The 16,683-nt window shown below is 34.8% G+C and overlaps 1 protein-coding gene across 1 annotated transcript; it reads right to left on the bottom strand.

Moving 5' to 3' along the window:
* Window positions 1–327: 327 nt before the first annotated feature.
* LOC105439032 (N-lysine methyltransferase SMYD2-like) lies at window positions 328–15,511 on the bottom strand. Its single transcript, XM_030997187.1, has 9 exons — window positions 15,444–15,511; window positions 12,108–12,168; window positions 7,926–8,212; window positions 6,399–6,501; window positions 5,914–6,024; window positions 4,893–4,926; window positions 4,169–4,352; window positions 2,863–2,971; window positions 328–1,262 (listed from the first exon to the last, which is right to left on the bottom strand). The coding sequence occupies exons 1-9, from the start codon at window positions 15,509–15,511 to the stop codon at window positions 1,179–1,181; spliced, it is 1,041 nt and encodes a 346-aa protein (XP_030853047.1). The 3' UTR covers window positions 328–1,178.
* Window positions 15,512–16,683: the final 1,172 nt, after the last annotated feature.

Genomic DNA, 16,683 nt, shown 5'->3' with positions numbered 1-16,683 from the left:
AGTAAGAGGAAAACATGCACTTTCTCTTCGACTTGTTGACAAAAAACATTTCTGACCTAGCATCACCCCCCCCCCCATTAAAAATGCTCTAGCGACACAATGAATCGTATACCTCTAGCCATTATACTATTTCTCAAACTTATTTATTTATTATTTATTGAAAAATGTTCATTCAGGATATGACAATATGTCGGCCAAGGCTGTTTTTTCACAATGTACCTATATATATATATACATGGTAACATTCAAAATAACAATGAAATAAGGCAAAAACATGAAAATATATTATAGCGATATGAAATAATATGACATATAAAATAACCAGCGACTAAAAATATAAATGTAAATTTATAAATTTACTCAGATTCACAAAGTGAGATCATCCAACGATTTGATAAACGGTAAAAAAGAAATTAAACTTAATTAGTAGAATCAGATTATCACCCAGCACACTCGAAGGAAATAAGACACAACACATCTATAAATCATCAACACACCTGAACTACCAGTCACAGAAGCAATAAAAGCACTCATAAACAATTCCCACAGCAATATGATTAATTAATAACACTCACATTTTTAATATATTTCCGGTGACGTATAATGCTTAAATTTATATTCAAATGGGTAAAAAGTATATACAACATATGCATATATATGCATCCATGGCTTTACTGGTAGTTTAGTACATTCATGAAAATGCAATTGTTTATAAAGGTGTTTCAATGAAGAAATAGATGTTGAATTCTGCAAAGTACTATAGTAATTAGTTCCACATGTAACACCTCCTTAAATAGAACTGGGCCCTGTTTTCATCAAACCTGTTATAAATAATAACTGCCACATATCTATGACAAATCTGCTCACAGCCAATCAAATGCAGGATTTCAGTAGCTTATAACAATTATCATAACATGTTATTAAAAACAAGTTTCATGAAACGGGGCCCTTCGGGGTTCTCAAACTTGTTATGTATCTTGTTGTTTCCTTTCGATCTCACTCGTTCTCAATGTCACTCTGTCCTTCCATCTTTAGTATTTTTCCAGTGTCATCTACTGCTACAGAAAAAGTCCTGTATTGAAGTTGACATCAGTGACGGTTGGTAGACATGTGTTATCTGCAGTATCAGACAGAAGGGGTGACCTTCGAGAAAGTTGTTAGCCATGCATTATCTACATCTACAGATCAAGCAGTTTTTGCACGTACGGTGTCATCATGAATGAATGCTGTGGACCATGTGTTATCTCCAAAACACTCTTTGCCTGAAAAAAACAAAAGAAATAAAAAATAAATAACAGACACCTTTGGTATCAAATTAACCTCCTCCTAAATCAGAAGCACAAAAAGACAGGAAAAATTTAAGGAGAGTTTGAAGAGAGAGATCATCAACAAGTTGATCACAAATATAAGAGACAATTTTTTTTCATACAAATGGAAGACATAAAAGGATACGTTTATTGGTTCGATGCGATGAAAATAAAATAAACCTGTATTGATCTACTTCATCATACATGCTCCTAGCATGCCAGCAAGGTCACTTCCTCTGTCTTTATGTAAGAGCATGGATTAAAGTAGATCGAATTCCTTCCTTATTGATTGAGAACTTGTTCATCTATTGTCCTAGCTAATTTATATCAAGGCTACTAACACGATTTAGGTTCTGAATAAGAATGTCCAGTAAACAAAAAATTTGCTTATGATTTACTGGGGGTTTATGAGCCTTTTTCAGCCCAAACAATAATGTATAAAGCTTATTCACTTCTTCACTATAACAGGGTGGTCAAATGGGATGGGGTACCTCAGATGATTCTGGATTTCACTGTGTATCGTATCGTGCATTTAATCATCATCGCCCCCCCAACCCACACACACCATCCTTAAAGATGAATTAATGCCTGTACTTACACTATGAACATTACTGACAAAGAAAGCGGACAAAATATACAGTTCCTAAGTTAGACAAAGGAACATCCCTTCACTGCTATTATGTAAAAAGGTGTAGAACAGGTGTCACATGCATATTCACCTTTTTACATAATAGCAGTGAAGGGATGTTCCTTTGTCTACCTGAGGAACTGTATATTTTGTCCGCTTTCTTTGTCTGTCATTTTCATAGTGTTACTTAAAGGGATAGTTGAGTTCTTGTATAAGACCGAAAATGCCTTCGAAGTGCATGGTTTTTGCTCTTATTTTTTTATTAATGACATTTTTAGTGCCCTTTTAGTATCTGAAATTGGTATGAAGGTAATTTTAGACCCCCAAATGTTTGAATTTAGATTGAATACGATCATACCAATTCACCTCAACGTTTAAAAAGTATGGTGATCGTTAAAATTAATTGATTAATTAATAATAACAATACACGGGCCGGCTGGTTGTGCGTATTATAACCAACACGTAAAAGCCAACAAAAAGCCAATATTTACATTGGCTGGAATATAAAACGAATAAGGCGCTATCTCGTTTTTCAACGGCTGGTTCAAAATTAACCATATATTTATTTGTAGGGCACCACAAATATTAGAAATTGTTATATGTATGGATATTTCAGCCGTCTCTGAACTGATTTTTATTAAACAAAGATCATCTAAATTGTGTATTCTTTCAAATTTGAAACTCAGTTTTTCATTATCTCACAAAAAATATTTTGAGTAGCGCCCTCTGCAACAAAACTCATCTATCCCTTAAATAGTAGACGTAAATGCACAATTCTACTCTTCTACTCAGCTGCAAAGTCAAATGTTGTCAAAAGAGCTGAATGAAGAAAAAAAAAGGGAAAAATTTTCAGTACAAAAATGAAAACAACCACTATTGTAGTCTTCATTAGAAGACAGTCCCACCAATTTATAGGAAAATAGTTACCTCTGTGAGATATTTTCTGGCCTCCCGAAGTCTCCCCATTTCAAGCAGCTTATTACCCATGTCCAGGAGGTGAAGCCCCAGCATGGCACTGTATGGTCCATAGTGATATCTAAATCAAATAACATACACATTCAGTCATAAAACTATGGTTTTGCTAAATGTACAGTGGGTTCTAGGACAATTAGCCCCTAGACAATTACCCCTCAAGGACATTAATACACCCGAAAAATTACCCCCTTGCACAATTACAAATGCATGGCATCCATCCGTATTTTATTATAGTATTAATTACTGCTTTGAGAAACAACTGTTTCGAAAATGAAAGCAGTCATTAATACTTGTATATACCGAAAAGGGTCATAGAATACATGTGCGACTTACCAATCATGGTAATCAAGTTTGTTTACGCTATCGAGACAGCAGACAGTAAGGGCACAAGGTACATACAAATACGTGGGACTATGAACGGGCTGGCATTTTTGTGTTACTGAAATGTGCTCAGAATTCAAGTAATTCATCTATTAAATGACTATAACAGACAAGAAACAAGTCAAAGGTAAGGACAAGAATCAGTGCTTATCAATATAACATAATTTCGCATGAAATACCATCAGGAAAGCTATCTAAATTTGTCAGAAATTAGCGACAAACACACCAAACTCAGCGCTGCAATGACGCACAAAACGGCGTAGAATTCAACTTTTCATCCACCAAATTAATTCAAACACTTGCATTATACAATCTTAAATACCTGTATCACCGCTATCGCATGCAATAAAATCACAATCCATATCTAGACCTAGATCTACGGCTAATAATAAAACGTAGGGTTTACCCTTTTGGTGTTCTTGCTGTCTAGCGACCAATTTTTCGCACACACAATGTATATGGTATCCGCGATCGCTCAAACCAGTTTTTAAGCAAGACTGAACTATTTCCGGTAACTTGAATTTTACCCTCGAACTATTACATGGGCGTGGCATTTCTCGTTTATTTACGGAAATGGCTAAAACCATGACTGCAATTTCGACCAATCAGATGGCTGGATTTCTTACGTGAGGTATATAATCCTTAATATTCTTGCAAGAGTTTACCACAAAACGCCAAGCGCCATGTTTTAACAAGCCTTATTAGGGGGAAGATCTGCTGAAAATATCACACTTCCTCTGTCTGATCAGTATTCATAAAAGCTTAATTAATGTACCATTTACAGTCTGTTCATTATTAAAAAAAATAAAAATAACATCATGCATCTGAATAGCACTAATTGTTCTGTATAATGTGTGTATTACGAACCTATTCTTACCTTAAAGACTCTATGTTCAGTTGCCCCATCTCAACATATTTATCCCATGCTTGTATGTGTACGCATACTTTAATTGCCTCTTGTCTGAGCCTGACCAGGAGATAATAATTTGCTAAAAGATTGTTGGAGGAGTCCAGCTTCAGGTAGGGTGCACACAGCTGTAACACTTTGGTCCAATGTAAATCTCATCATTAAGAAAGAGTCAACCCATATGCAATGAAAACCAATTGAGATGGGGACAAAAAGCTTGGAAGAATGTATACAGAGAAAATGAGAGGACACATAATTATATAAGGGAGAGAAATGAAAATGTGATAGTACCGGAAATTAGCAAAGTGAATACAGAGAAAAAGGGAGGAATAACATGGGGTCAGTGAGTTGGAAGTATACAGAAAAGAGTAAAGGAGAGAGAGAGAGAGAGACCTGAAGACAGACAGACAATATACAAGCAGAAAAAAGGAAAAGGAGAGCAAGAGAGAAAAATAGATTACACTGAAAGGTATTTGTAGAATGTAAATTGTGCAAATAAAAAAGCGACATAATAACTCTGTGATAACGACAAATGAAACAAACAAATAATGAGAAAACAGTCATTGACGTCATTCCTGGTATTTCAACTTATTGACAAGATATATAGTCATTTTCTAGATAAAATTTAAATGACAACAAAGGATATCTTTTGAATTCTCTGCATCCTGTATTTGTTCCAAGGATTTCTTCAGACCTCGCAGCTCTAATTCACCTAAACCATCATCTGGCTGAAAGATACAAACAAACATTTAATTAGAATGTAAAGCATAAACAACTTGACAATGAGATTTTTAAATATTTTGTACTGAAATGCATATATTGCAAGTTATGTGAAACAATTTCTATACAGTGCGTCCCAGAAAAAACGAAACGGAAAATTATCGATGTTTTATCATAACTTATCCACATCTATAATTAATAAATTACACATTGGAAAGCTTAGATCCTCCTTTTTCATTTGATTCCATTTATATGATGCATATTTTACGCATAAGCGATTTAAATGAATTTGAAGACAGGAAACCAAAAAATCATTTGGCGGCCGGTATCTGAATTTCAAAGAGAAAATCACATTTCTAGAAAGTTGAATTTCTGCCCTTTCATATGACACCTCAGTCAGGAAAAATGAGCAAGGAATAACAAAGTTCTGTTTGTTTAAAGTAGTGCTTGAATTTCCTTATTTTTATTAAACGAATTCGTTTTCACTGGCTGTCTGTCGTAGCAACAAACGGAATTAACTAAAGACTTAACTCCGTTTCGTTGACAATCAGCCGTAGACGACAGTCTTAATGCATGTGTCATTTATTAATCATAAATGTGAATAAGTCATAATAAAACATCGAACAATTCTCGGTTTCGTTTTTTCTGGGACGCACTGTATAGAGTTTAGAAATCACTTATATCTAGTGCATTACTGAAAATAGATCCATGCAGGTATCAACTGCCTTGGCTAATGTATGCATGAGAATAGGGTATTTGAGAGTTATATCATCATTTCAAATTTGAGTAATAATAGAAAGTAAAGCAGTGCATGGACTTTATTATTGCCCAATATAATTATTGCTTCACTACTTTGAACATTGGAAGTCATAATGGTGCACACTCAAACCGCATACCTTATCCCAAAACAATCAATACAATCCAAGTTCCAAGATCTCTAGAAGTTTAAAAGAAAACTACCTACAGGTAAATGAAACTGTAACTTAAAGACTCACATTGATTTCTTTAATGCATTTCACACACTTGCAGGTGAAGTGATATCTCTTTTCCAGCTCAGCCTGTCTCTCTTTAGTTGGGTCCATTAAATCTACATAGCTGATTGTACACTAAAACCAAACGAAAACCGGTTGTAAGGATCTTAAATTATAAAGCACATGTTATTTTTATAATACATGTACAAGTAAAAACCTTTATGTTTTTCAAAATCTAGAACATAACATGGATTGAATCCTTGGATTCCCACATTTAAACTGAACCATTTGGGTGTGCTGATTCAAATCTTATAAATCCTATTAGACTAATCCTGAAAATGTTATGGTGCAATGAGTAGATAATGATCCTGACAGAATCCATATTAAAAGCAACAGTCAATTACATTTATTTAAAAATATTGAGTGTATTTTCTCTCATGTGCATATCCAGAACATAAGGAATAAAATAAATGTGGTATTTCAGTTGAGAATAAAGTATGTGGTCTTACCTCTTCTCCTTCAGTGACATCTTTAACGGTCCTGAGTTGAAGTTTCCTCCCATCACTTATCACTTGACAGTTAGGATCACAGGAATGGTTCACCATAGATGCTCTCAAAACATGAACAGTTAAAACAGAGACATAATGTGATTACACATTTATTTACCCAAGAAAATAAAGGAAAATTCAACCTATTTGGAATTGGCGAGAGAAAAGGTCCCGGTGCTAGTATATTGTGCTAATGGAATGATTGTTTACATGAAAGTACAACATACAATCAGTCAAACAATATTTGTATTCCTACAGTTCTAAATGTTAATGAAAGAGTTTGCTGAAAAGCTGGACATTATTCACAATTTGTTTTCTCATTTGGAATTTAAAAATAGACATATCAGTTTCTTTTATAGATAACACCTTCTGCCATAACAAAAAAATAAACAATCCGTTCAGCATGTGCTCCTGATCGATTTTTTTTACACCAATAAATAAATCGAAAGAAGCGCAACGGCTCAGTGGTAGAGCATGGGTCTCATAAACGGGAGGTCCCAGGTTCAGAACCTTATTTCTCTTATAATCCTCATTACCAAGTCTCTTTGAGATGACTTAAAGCTGTAGGTCCCCTGGTTTGTTTACTTACATGCAAGCATATATACATTCCTTCTTAGAATCAGCACATTTTTCTTGTAAAAATCAAACGATTGGTTAATGATGCGCTTGCAGAACGACATAATAAAATGTTATTTTTGACTTTGTCAAGGATATGACATTTGTAATTTTCCTGCTTGCACAAAATGTTAGATTGTCTGTTTCTTAGTCCTAAATGTAGGACGACATAATGCTTTTCAAACTGAAAGAATGTTTTGATATAATCTAATATCAGTTATAAAATATTTGTAAATTTTTTGTTATTTAAGAGTGTATATTCAATTGATGTACTAGATTATATGCATTAATTTTGCATATCATCCAGTAACTTACTATCCAGTAATAGTTTTTTGTGAAGATGTAAATAACACCTTATGTTGCCTTTTTTAAAGTCTAATACATACCTAGATATGCTAACCTAATTTTCATACCCTCTACAAAAGTGAGCAGTGCTCACCCAAGCATGAATTATTTTTGGACTTTTTGGTGTCATATGAAAGTTGAGTTTATGAGCTTTCCATACATATTTCTTTTTTTATTTCGTTTATTTCCATTTCCAACAAAATAAATAAAGTACATGGGATTGCATTGTACATAGTAAAACAATGAAACTTAACAATATATTTGTAATTGGTCCACAGTGTACAACAGGCATATAACACAGGTTGGTCATGGAGGGGACTGCTGAAAAGCATAGCTTGTAGATTGCAGCCCCCTATAACTTACAGTTGCAAAAATAGTACATTAATAATAAAAGAACGCACAAATACATAAACCAAATAGACATAACATAGAAAACTTTACCCCCGGAATTATATATTTTTTTATTCGGCAGCCATTTCAAAAGTGTATAGTTTTGTTTTTGGGACGCACTGTAGTAACACAAATCACCTCAAGTATATCCCAGGTGCGATGCCATTCAGATCATTATCAAGTATTGAGAAACCGTTGCAGTTAATCGCCCCATACATATTCAACAAGCTGCTAGGCTCGGGTAAGACATCCTCTTCAAAGAGCTGCTGCAACTCACACAACAAGCTCTCAATATTATCCTTTCTAGCATATTTCAGATGGGATTCCAACTGGTCTACGGTGGTTGGAAAATAATCCTCATCATCATGAGTGCATGGAGGGTATCGTCTTTGCTTCTGGATGATTTGAGACACAAGCTGAACAAACTATGCTACCTCTCGAGGTAACCCGGGATTTATTATCTTCATTTGTTTACAGTCTTGCTTATGACATCTTGTCCAGTCCCTTTTCTGCAAAGGATACAAACAACAGCCATTATAGAAACTTGAAATCTTTAAAGAGAAGGTTCATTGATTAAAAAAAGTAACTTTAATGTCATCATTGCAAAGGTGACACTTTGATTGGCAGGTTAAATGGAAATATATAGTCATCTTCTAGATAAACTTGAAATGGCAACAAAGGATATCTAGTGACTCTATTGTATCCTGTATTTGCTTCCAGGATGTCTTCAGACCTCCCAGCTTGGAAACATTCGAAGTAATGATTATTAACATCTACAAAAACGCTTAGATACAGCCCGACATAGCCCCTGAAAAGCTCCCCGGTCGCTGCTGAGATATGACGTCACATGTTGAACATGATGTGCACAGACGATGTCCTATAACATTTCACACAATTTCAGTGTTTGTTTTGTCATCTTTTCTTCAGTTATTTCTCTTACTACAATACTTACTTTAATCTATTGCCTCACTCTAAACCCCGTTCATGGTATTATTTTGATAAAAAATACAAGGATTAAAAAAAAGAGCAATCCGTCGCTTGTAAACAAAATAAGACGCCATTGTATATTCAGCTGCATACACCGCGGCATGTTCGGCGTTTCAAGAGGGAACAAAATCGTCCATGCTATCATTCCGGAGGTTTTTTAATTTGAAAGTGTGATTTCTTTGATTGTTCATTAACCCATATCCTGTGTATTTATAAACAAAAGAATTTAGTTATCAGAATGGGGGTCATATCCCTCTTTGAATGGTGTAAAATTCCATCACATTTATATACACTAAACCATTATTATTTGAGAAATAAAAGCATTGCAATTATGTTCATTCTTTATGGGATGTCGTCTGCTTGGGAAGGGTTGGTTCATAATGTGACGGCATGAAAACATCGTTATTTTTCTGGCGAATCTCTCGCATATCCCTGATGCTATGGAGGTTGTTTTATTTGTATTCTTATAAACCACCCGATATGTAGTTGACCTAAAACTTGCATGATGGCCATCTGTTAGCTTACCAGTTTCTAGTAAAACGCTTTTTGCCATATTTGTGATTTTCTATGAACCCGCACTTTAACACCTTTAAATCACAATTATGTGTAAAAACCTCTTCACTTAACAGTTCATAGAAGTTTAGGCACATCATAGGATTGATTGATTATTTCTGTTGATTATTTCTACATAGTTCATGCAATGACCACTAATTTCAAACAACCATTATGTCACTAATAAAGTAATGGCCAATTATACTTAATATAACATAGCCCCAAACTCCATAAAATGTCATAATGGTTAGCGACCTTACAAAAATGTCTTTATCTCCATCTTAGGGAATATTATACAAATGATGCATGCGCATGAGTTCATTATGCGATCCATCTGCACTCTAGTTGAGGCTGTGTGTATCTATCGCATTGAACGAATGAAAACATGCATCATTTGTTTTATACAACGAAACTCCTAGATCTTGTTCTTTGATGTAAAAAGAATTCATTCAAGAGTGTTTCGTGACAGTATATAGCTGACAAAATTATGGGTTTATGTTGGAGGGAACCAAAACGAAATCAAATATTTCATAATATCATATCATAATTTAATCAACTCACTCCCAGATCCTATTCAAATGATTGGTCATGCGCGGTCACGTGTGATTCATTTACTGAGCCTATTGCACTCGTTTTCATGGAAAGGAGTGCAATATTTTCCAGTACTATTGAACTCGTTTTTAGAGCGCAATAGTGCGCGTAGAGGTTAGAGGTTATAGAGTGCTTAATACTACGTGAGCATGAGTCTAGTCTTGCGAAGCACTATGCGTAAATGAGTATAGAGGTAATTAGTACGCTTGCTATATATATAGCTATGTGTGCGCACAAAATTAACCCTAATAAGGCCGGGGGGGGGGGGCATTGGCTCCCCTCCATTATCTTTCCGATTGCTCGGGAACGCATATGAATGGCGCCCCGCCGCTCGCTGACTTTTTTTCTTTAGATTACAAAATTTTGAAAATCAGACCAACAGTTACAAGGTCACGTGACCTTTTGTCTTTGCATGTCAGCCCGAAAATCGCTCATTTTTGTGATTTGTGTACAAAACTTATGGAAATGTCATTTTTCCTAAAACTTGGTTATTGGGTCTTGTTTAAAGTTTAGATGGTTGTTTTTGGAGTCAAAATAGTTGAATTGTAGTGAGAAATGAAATTAAACAACAAAAACAATAAAACACATAAGTTAAAAAAACAATGAAATACATAAGAAATTATAAAAACAAGAGATAACATAAGGAATAAGCTAGCTCTTCCGAATTGTTTTGTCGTATTTTACTCCGATTGGTCTAATAAAGATATGTAGTGAAAAAGAATGCTCAAATATGAATAATATATGATTTATGGCCAAAAATGTGATTTTATGACTTTATTTGCATAAATTACCATAAATATGCAAATAAGTGAATTTTTCTAAAAATTGAAATTATCATATTATTCTATACACTTCACTTGACAAGCGTGCACATTTTCGCGGAGATCAGCTGCTTCACGGCCATAATATGGCCCCCGGCCGTACTAAGACCTCAAATAGCCCGGCCTTTTTAGGGTAAAGCCTTATTAAACTTGAGATTTATTTTTCAGCCATATATTGTCACGAAACAATCTTGAATGAATTATTTTTACATCAAATAACAAGGATCTAGGAGTTTCGTTGTATAAGACAAACGATGCATGTTTTCATTCGTTCATTATATACGATCTACCCGCCCTCGTTGATGCTGTGTGTATCTATCGCACTCACCACAACGGCTTCGTGCGATAGATGTACACACAGCCTCAACTCGAGTGCGGATAGATCGTATAATGAACTCATGCGCATGCATCATTTGTATAATATGATATTATGAATTATATACCTCACTTAAGAAATCCAGCCATCTGATTGGTCGAATTGCATTCATAAACTTCAACTGTTCCTGTAAAATTCCCGGTAACCATGCATAAAACATTTAATATTTTTAATAACCATGGTTATTAAAAAAATAGGTCAGCCTCCATGGTTACCCCATAGGTTTACATGTTAAAAAATGGTTTGAGCGATCGAGGATACCGTATGTGTGCGAAGGATTGGTCGGTAATTTCAATACAATTGAATCTCGATCGATCTTACCGACAATTTTATCTTGCATTGTTGACATGAAGACGAAAATAAACTTCCAAAAACAAAAAAACAACATCTGCCGATAGATCTTGATCTAAGTTCGTGCCAATATGCATTGCAAAAGTAAAAGAAGGGTGCTTTTGCGAAGCATTCATCACGCCGAAGCCGGTTTCAATCCATTTTAATGTATATATTGTACAAAACTGCCAAGCATGTGAACAGCGCGCGATGGCCGAGTGGTGTAAGGCGTTGGTGTAAGATTCATCTCTCATTGTACGCAAGAGTTCGACTCTCACCTTCGACAAAAAAAAAAGTATTTTTTATTTTTTATTTTTTAGTCTATTTTTTTTTCGGCATATAAAAGTATTAATGACTGCTTTAATATTCGAGAAATAGTTGTTTTCATACGCTCTCGGGAAGGTTAGAATTGGGCTATTCCCCTCGGCAAGCCTCGGGGAATAGCACAATTCTAACCTTCCCTTGAGCGTAATAAAACAACTATTTCTCTCAAAGCAGTCATTAATACTATAATATTTGATTTTTTAAGAGTTATTTTAACTCACTGGAACCCTGACTGTTCGAATTCTCTTATTTCCATAGACTTAATTCAGGAATCATTCATTTCTGATATAGGCAATGGGTTTATGTTGGAGGGAACCAAAACAAAAGATTAGTTTTTACCTGACATGATTTATTGCAGTAGCTTACATACTTGCATCTGGAACACTTCTTAAGAGTTGAACTGAAGGTAAGATGAAAATTAGAGTTGATTTGATTCTAGAGCTTAGAGACCTCGGTGGTAAGCACTTTATAACCACCGTTTTTATTAATATTATTATTATTATTATTATTAAATTATTATATCATTATTATTATTATTATTGAATATTCAAAACAGTTTCAAACCTAAACGAATGTCATTAAAATGTAACATAATGCAGTATTGTACTAGATCTAAACAAATACCTTAAATGAAAATACAAGAGTAGAAACTTTACTAAAAGTTAAAAACTTATGTTGACCTCTTTAGAGTTTTGTGCAATTTGATGAAATAATGCTTGCTTTTATTTAAAAAGTAAGCATAATAATTATTAATTTAATCATTATTAGACTTCTATATATTAGATCAATATTTTTATCATGATCATAAGTACGATGTTCAAGTCAGTCATTCACTTTGCATTTAATAAATATAATTTATCCTCATCATCATATTATCATTCAAGTGAAATGAATGATATTCTTCGCTCAGTGGAAGTGACGTGATTGGCCAAGAATTTTTTTTAGTTAAAGCACAACTTACTATCACATTTAAACACAAATTTAAAATTAATACCATTGTTTGAGGCAAAAGTCACAGTAAAGTCCCCTTTTGTTGTCGAGCAGTGTATATGCACATGGCAATTCTTCAAGGATACATTGTCCAGGCGCAAATTTTGAAGTGAAGACCAAACTTCGCCCACAAGTAGCTGATTTTACTACACGCACAGATTGCATAGGTATAGCAGACTCCGCCATTATCACAAGTGTAAGCTTATGAAATTGCTCCTCTCAGCTCAAACAGGCACGGGGCTATATCGCTTTTAATGAGAGGCGAACGATAATGTTTCATTCAGCTATATAGTTGAATGAATTTTTTTTAAATCTTATTTTTTATCGTGTGGGAATTCCCACTGACATTCATAACAGGAAGTATTATGTTAACCTGTGCACTTGTGATCCTTCCGCTTAGGACTAACCAGGGAGGTGAAAGAAAAGGAGGCGAAACTCTTGTAATTTATTCAAACGCATTCTTGAGTTCTAAAGCGTAACAATGGGATGTGTAACATTCCACTTGGCTTTGAAGTTCCATGCTCCGAACCGCGCTTCCACTGCGGGGAATTTCGGAAGCCAGGCACCAGTTTTACATTTATTACAAAATATTAAATTACCGGCAAAATTTCAGTGTTAATCAAAAACTTTATATGGGGATTTTATTGGGAATAGTGCATCAAACAAATTTTCAAATTTAGAACTCCGTCCTTCCTTTAATTTGTGTGCCAGAGTTGGTAAAAGAAAAATTACATCCTGTCAAAAACTCAATATTTTAGGATGATGCGCTAATTTGTGCATGCTTTAATGTCCCGTTATTTGATCCATGATTTACAATCTTCAATAACATTAAGTTTGCTAATGCGTGTTTTCGCGTGTTTTTTGTATTTTTCAAGTTTAAAAAAGGATGAAAGTACACAAGTTTGTGTTCGCTTGTTCTACTCTTTACACATTCAACAATGGATGAGAAATCATTGGAAGGGACAGCGAACAGTTGCAGTGATACCATTTTCTGATGTAGGAATTCTAAATCCTGACATTTCATGCGCTCTTTTATCTCACCACCTGGTCAACAGTTGCAGATTAGCGCATAAATTTTCGGCGGCTTGGAGCATGGGGTCAAAGGAGAGCGGCTTGATTCCTGTCCTTCTCTATCACGTCCCTGGACTAACCGAACCGTTCACCCACGCACATCTCACCAGTCCCTCTCGTTAAAACAAGGTGAATGAGTATGATTCCCCCCTTAGGGGTGGTAATTCCCACTCATAAACATTTCTTGGATAACATAACACTGGTACTGGTACTGTTTGGTACGATCATATCTGTATAATTCACTTGCCAAATACTCGGCTCACTATAGTGTGTACCTAATATATGTTATTCATTGTAGGATGATGTACATGCATTGGAACTCAACTTGGTGAAATATCAGAAGTACATTAATGTAAGGAAGATCATTATGCTGTATTAAGCATTTACCTTGCTACATTCATCTCATCCTTTTTTCCTTTCCCCCATTTCTGTTCTTCCATTCTGATCTCTCACTAATTCTTATTCGTGTTTCTCCTCTCCCTTTATATAGCTCCCTCATGACACCCAATATTGGGGGGGGGGGGGTCGTTATTCAGAAGGGTCCCTATTCATAATACATCTACCAGAGAAGGGTCGCTGCAATAGATCGTGGTGTTGTGGTCTAGTGGATAAGTCACCCGACTGCAGATTACAAGGCACGTGGTTCAAGTCCCGCCATGGCACTAATATTCTTTAATTGGCAATCATTAAAGGCCAAGTCCACTCCAAAAATAATTTACTTTCAATTTTAATAGAAGCAGAATAATCGGACAAACCAATCAAAAAAAGTTTGAGCAAAATCGAATATCTAATAAGAAAGTTATGATTTTTTGAAAAAGTCTGTAAAGCTATGGAACAGTGAAAATCACAAGACAAATTTAAAATTCACTCATGAGTCTGGGACGCCATGCCCTCACTATCCACTAATTGTTTTCTTTATATTGAAAATATAAATTTCCTATTTTCCCCCTCAGAATCTTATTTCTTCACACCAGCATTCAAGTTTGATTAATAGAAATATGTTTTTGAGTGGATGCACAAATATAGAGTAAAACAAATTCAGTTGAATCATGAAAAATGTGACTTTTGATTAACTATTTAGATAACAATCAATAATATTTATTGTGAATATACAATATTCAGAAAAAAATATAAATTCTTCAAAGTTCATAACAGATTTTTTGCGATGTCATGCACGCAGTATGGAACAGATCATATAACCTGGGCAAATTAAGGCATGGGGAAATCAAGTTTCGGGGGATAAAAAGATAAATTAATGGGATTAAACTATATAATGCAGTTGAGAAATAGTGAGGACAAGACGTCACAAACTGATAACCAAATTGGCAATTTGTGTAGTGATTTCCATTGTTCTATAGTTTTACTTAATTACTTTAAAAAAAAATCATAACTTTCTTATTAATTATCGATTTTGCTCAAACCTTTTTTGATTGGTTTGTCTGATTTTTCTGCTTCTATTAAAAGTAGGTTATTTTTGGAGTGGACTTGTACTTTAATTGCCACATTCCACCCAGGTGTTTAAATGGGGATGCGAAAGTTGATATGGTTGGATGAGCGCTTGTAAAATAACGCCTGGCTGCGGATTGCTCCACAGGGAGTTGACAGTGTGCTTACATTGTGTGCGAGTAAGCCTGCATGAATCCGATGACCGGGGTGATACGTTCAATATTTGTAAAGGTCATCATTCATTAGGTTCATACGTCTATGTATTGCTTTTAAAACATTTATTTGTATGGATTCGATTTTTAAGACAACTGCTCCGCCAAGGGCCCTGTAAATAACGTTGACCTGCCTACAATGTGTTCACACATTCTAGCATCTGTTCCACAAGCGCATTAAAAATTGGGGAATGATGCAATATGTTCATGTTAACCACAAACACATACTTTTTATATTATCAGCACAAATCATAACTTTCATTTTTGTTAAAAGAAAAATAACTCTTTGAGATGTATTTACTATTTAGTGGGTAGAACTTAAAGTCCAACAAACTACGATTTTTAGGGTCTACATTATGTAAAGAGTGTATTGAGTGATTGTTATGGAGCTGATATGAGAACATGATGATTCTAGTTTATCCTCTTGAACTCTCTATCTGAAAGCACACCAGTGCATGGATGAGATTCTTCAATCTGATACTCGTAACAACTTCATTAATTCCTGTCTGGAACATAATTGTCTTCAGGTCCTTGAGAAGTTGAGGGGGGTGTATTATCCTAATCTTTGGAATGTTATTAGGTTTGCAGAAAGACAATTGGGTTTGGATACTTTATAAGTTTATACCATAAGTAATAGTAATAGTGCCTTATTGCTCTGCAGTTTAATGTGCCTTTTTGGAATTCAGATGAACTTTAAGACTCCTTCACCAAAGTGGTGATGCATTAATTAGACCCAAGATATTTTGAGATCTATTAAATCAAGCTTTTTAAAAGAAAAATAACAATCGTAAAGCATGGTTTTAGTTAATGCAGTAGGTCTTATATTATGCTTGCTTGCAAGTTGTGATAAGAATATGGGAATGACCAGCTTCAAGAAAAGAGTTTTTGTCTCACTGTTTCCTGCATTTTCTAATTTTTCAATTGCTGCAGGTTTGGAATGATTCACCTGGATACTTCATCATCAATCACCCGCACATGTTTAGAAGAGAGCGGCTGCTATAAACTCGGTAGATCAGGACCCGTTTCACAATGCCTTTTTTCAATGAAAATGACACAATCGCTTTTAATGAGAAGCGAACGAGATAATGTTTCATTCAGCTATGCAGTTAAATGATTTTTTTTTAAATCTTATTTTTTATCGTGTGGGAATTCCCACTGACATTCATAACAGGATGTTTTATGTTAACCTCTGCACT

The sequence above is a fragment of the Strongylocentrotus purpuratus genome, unplaced genomic scaffold (genome assembly GCF_000002235.5).
Source record: "Strongylocentrotus purpuratus isolate Spur 01 unplaced genomic scaffold, Spur_5.0 spur5_scaffold_4, whole genome shotgun sequence".
Lineage (NCBI taxonomy): Eukaryota > Metazoa > Echinodermata > Echinoidea > Camarodonta > Strongylocentrotidae > Strongylocentrotus > Strongylocentrotus purpuratus.
The sequence above is the reverse complement of the archived record's forward strand: the minus strand, read 5'-3'. Positions and strand labels throughout refer to the sequence as shown.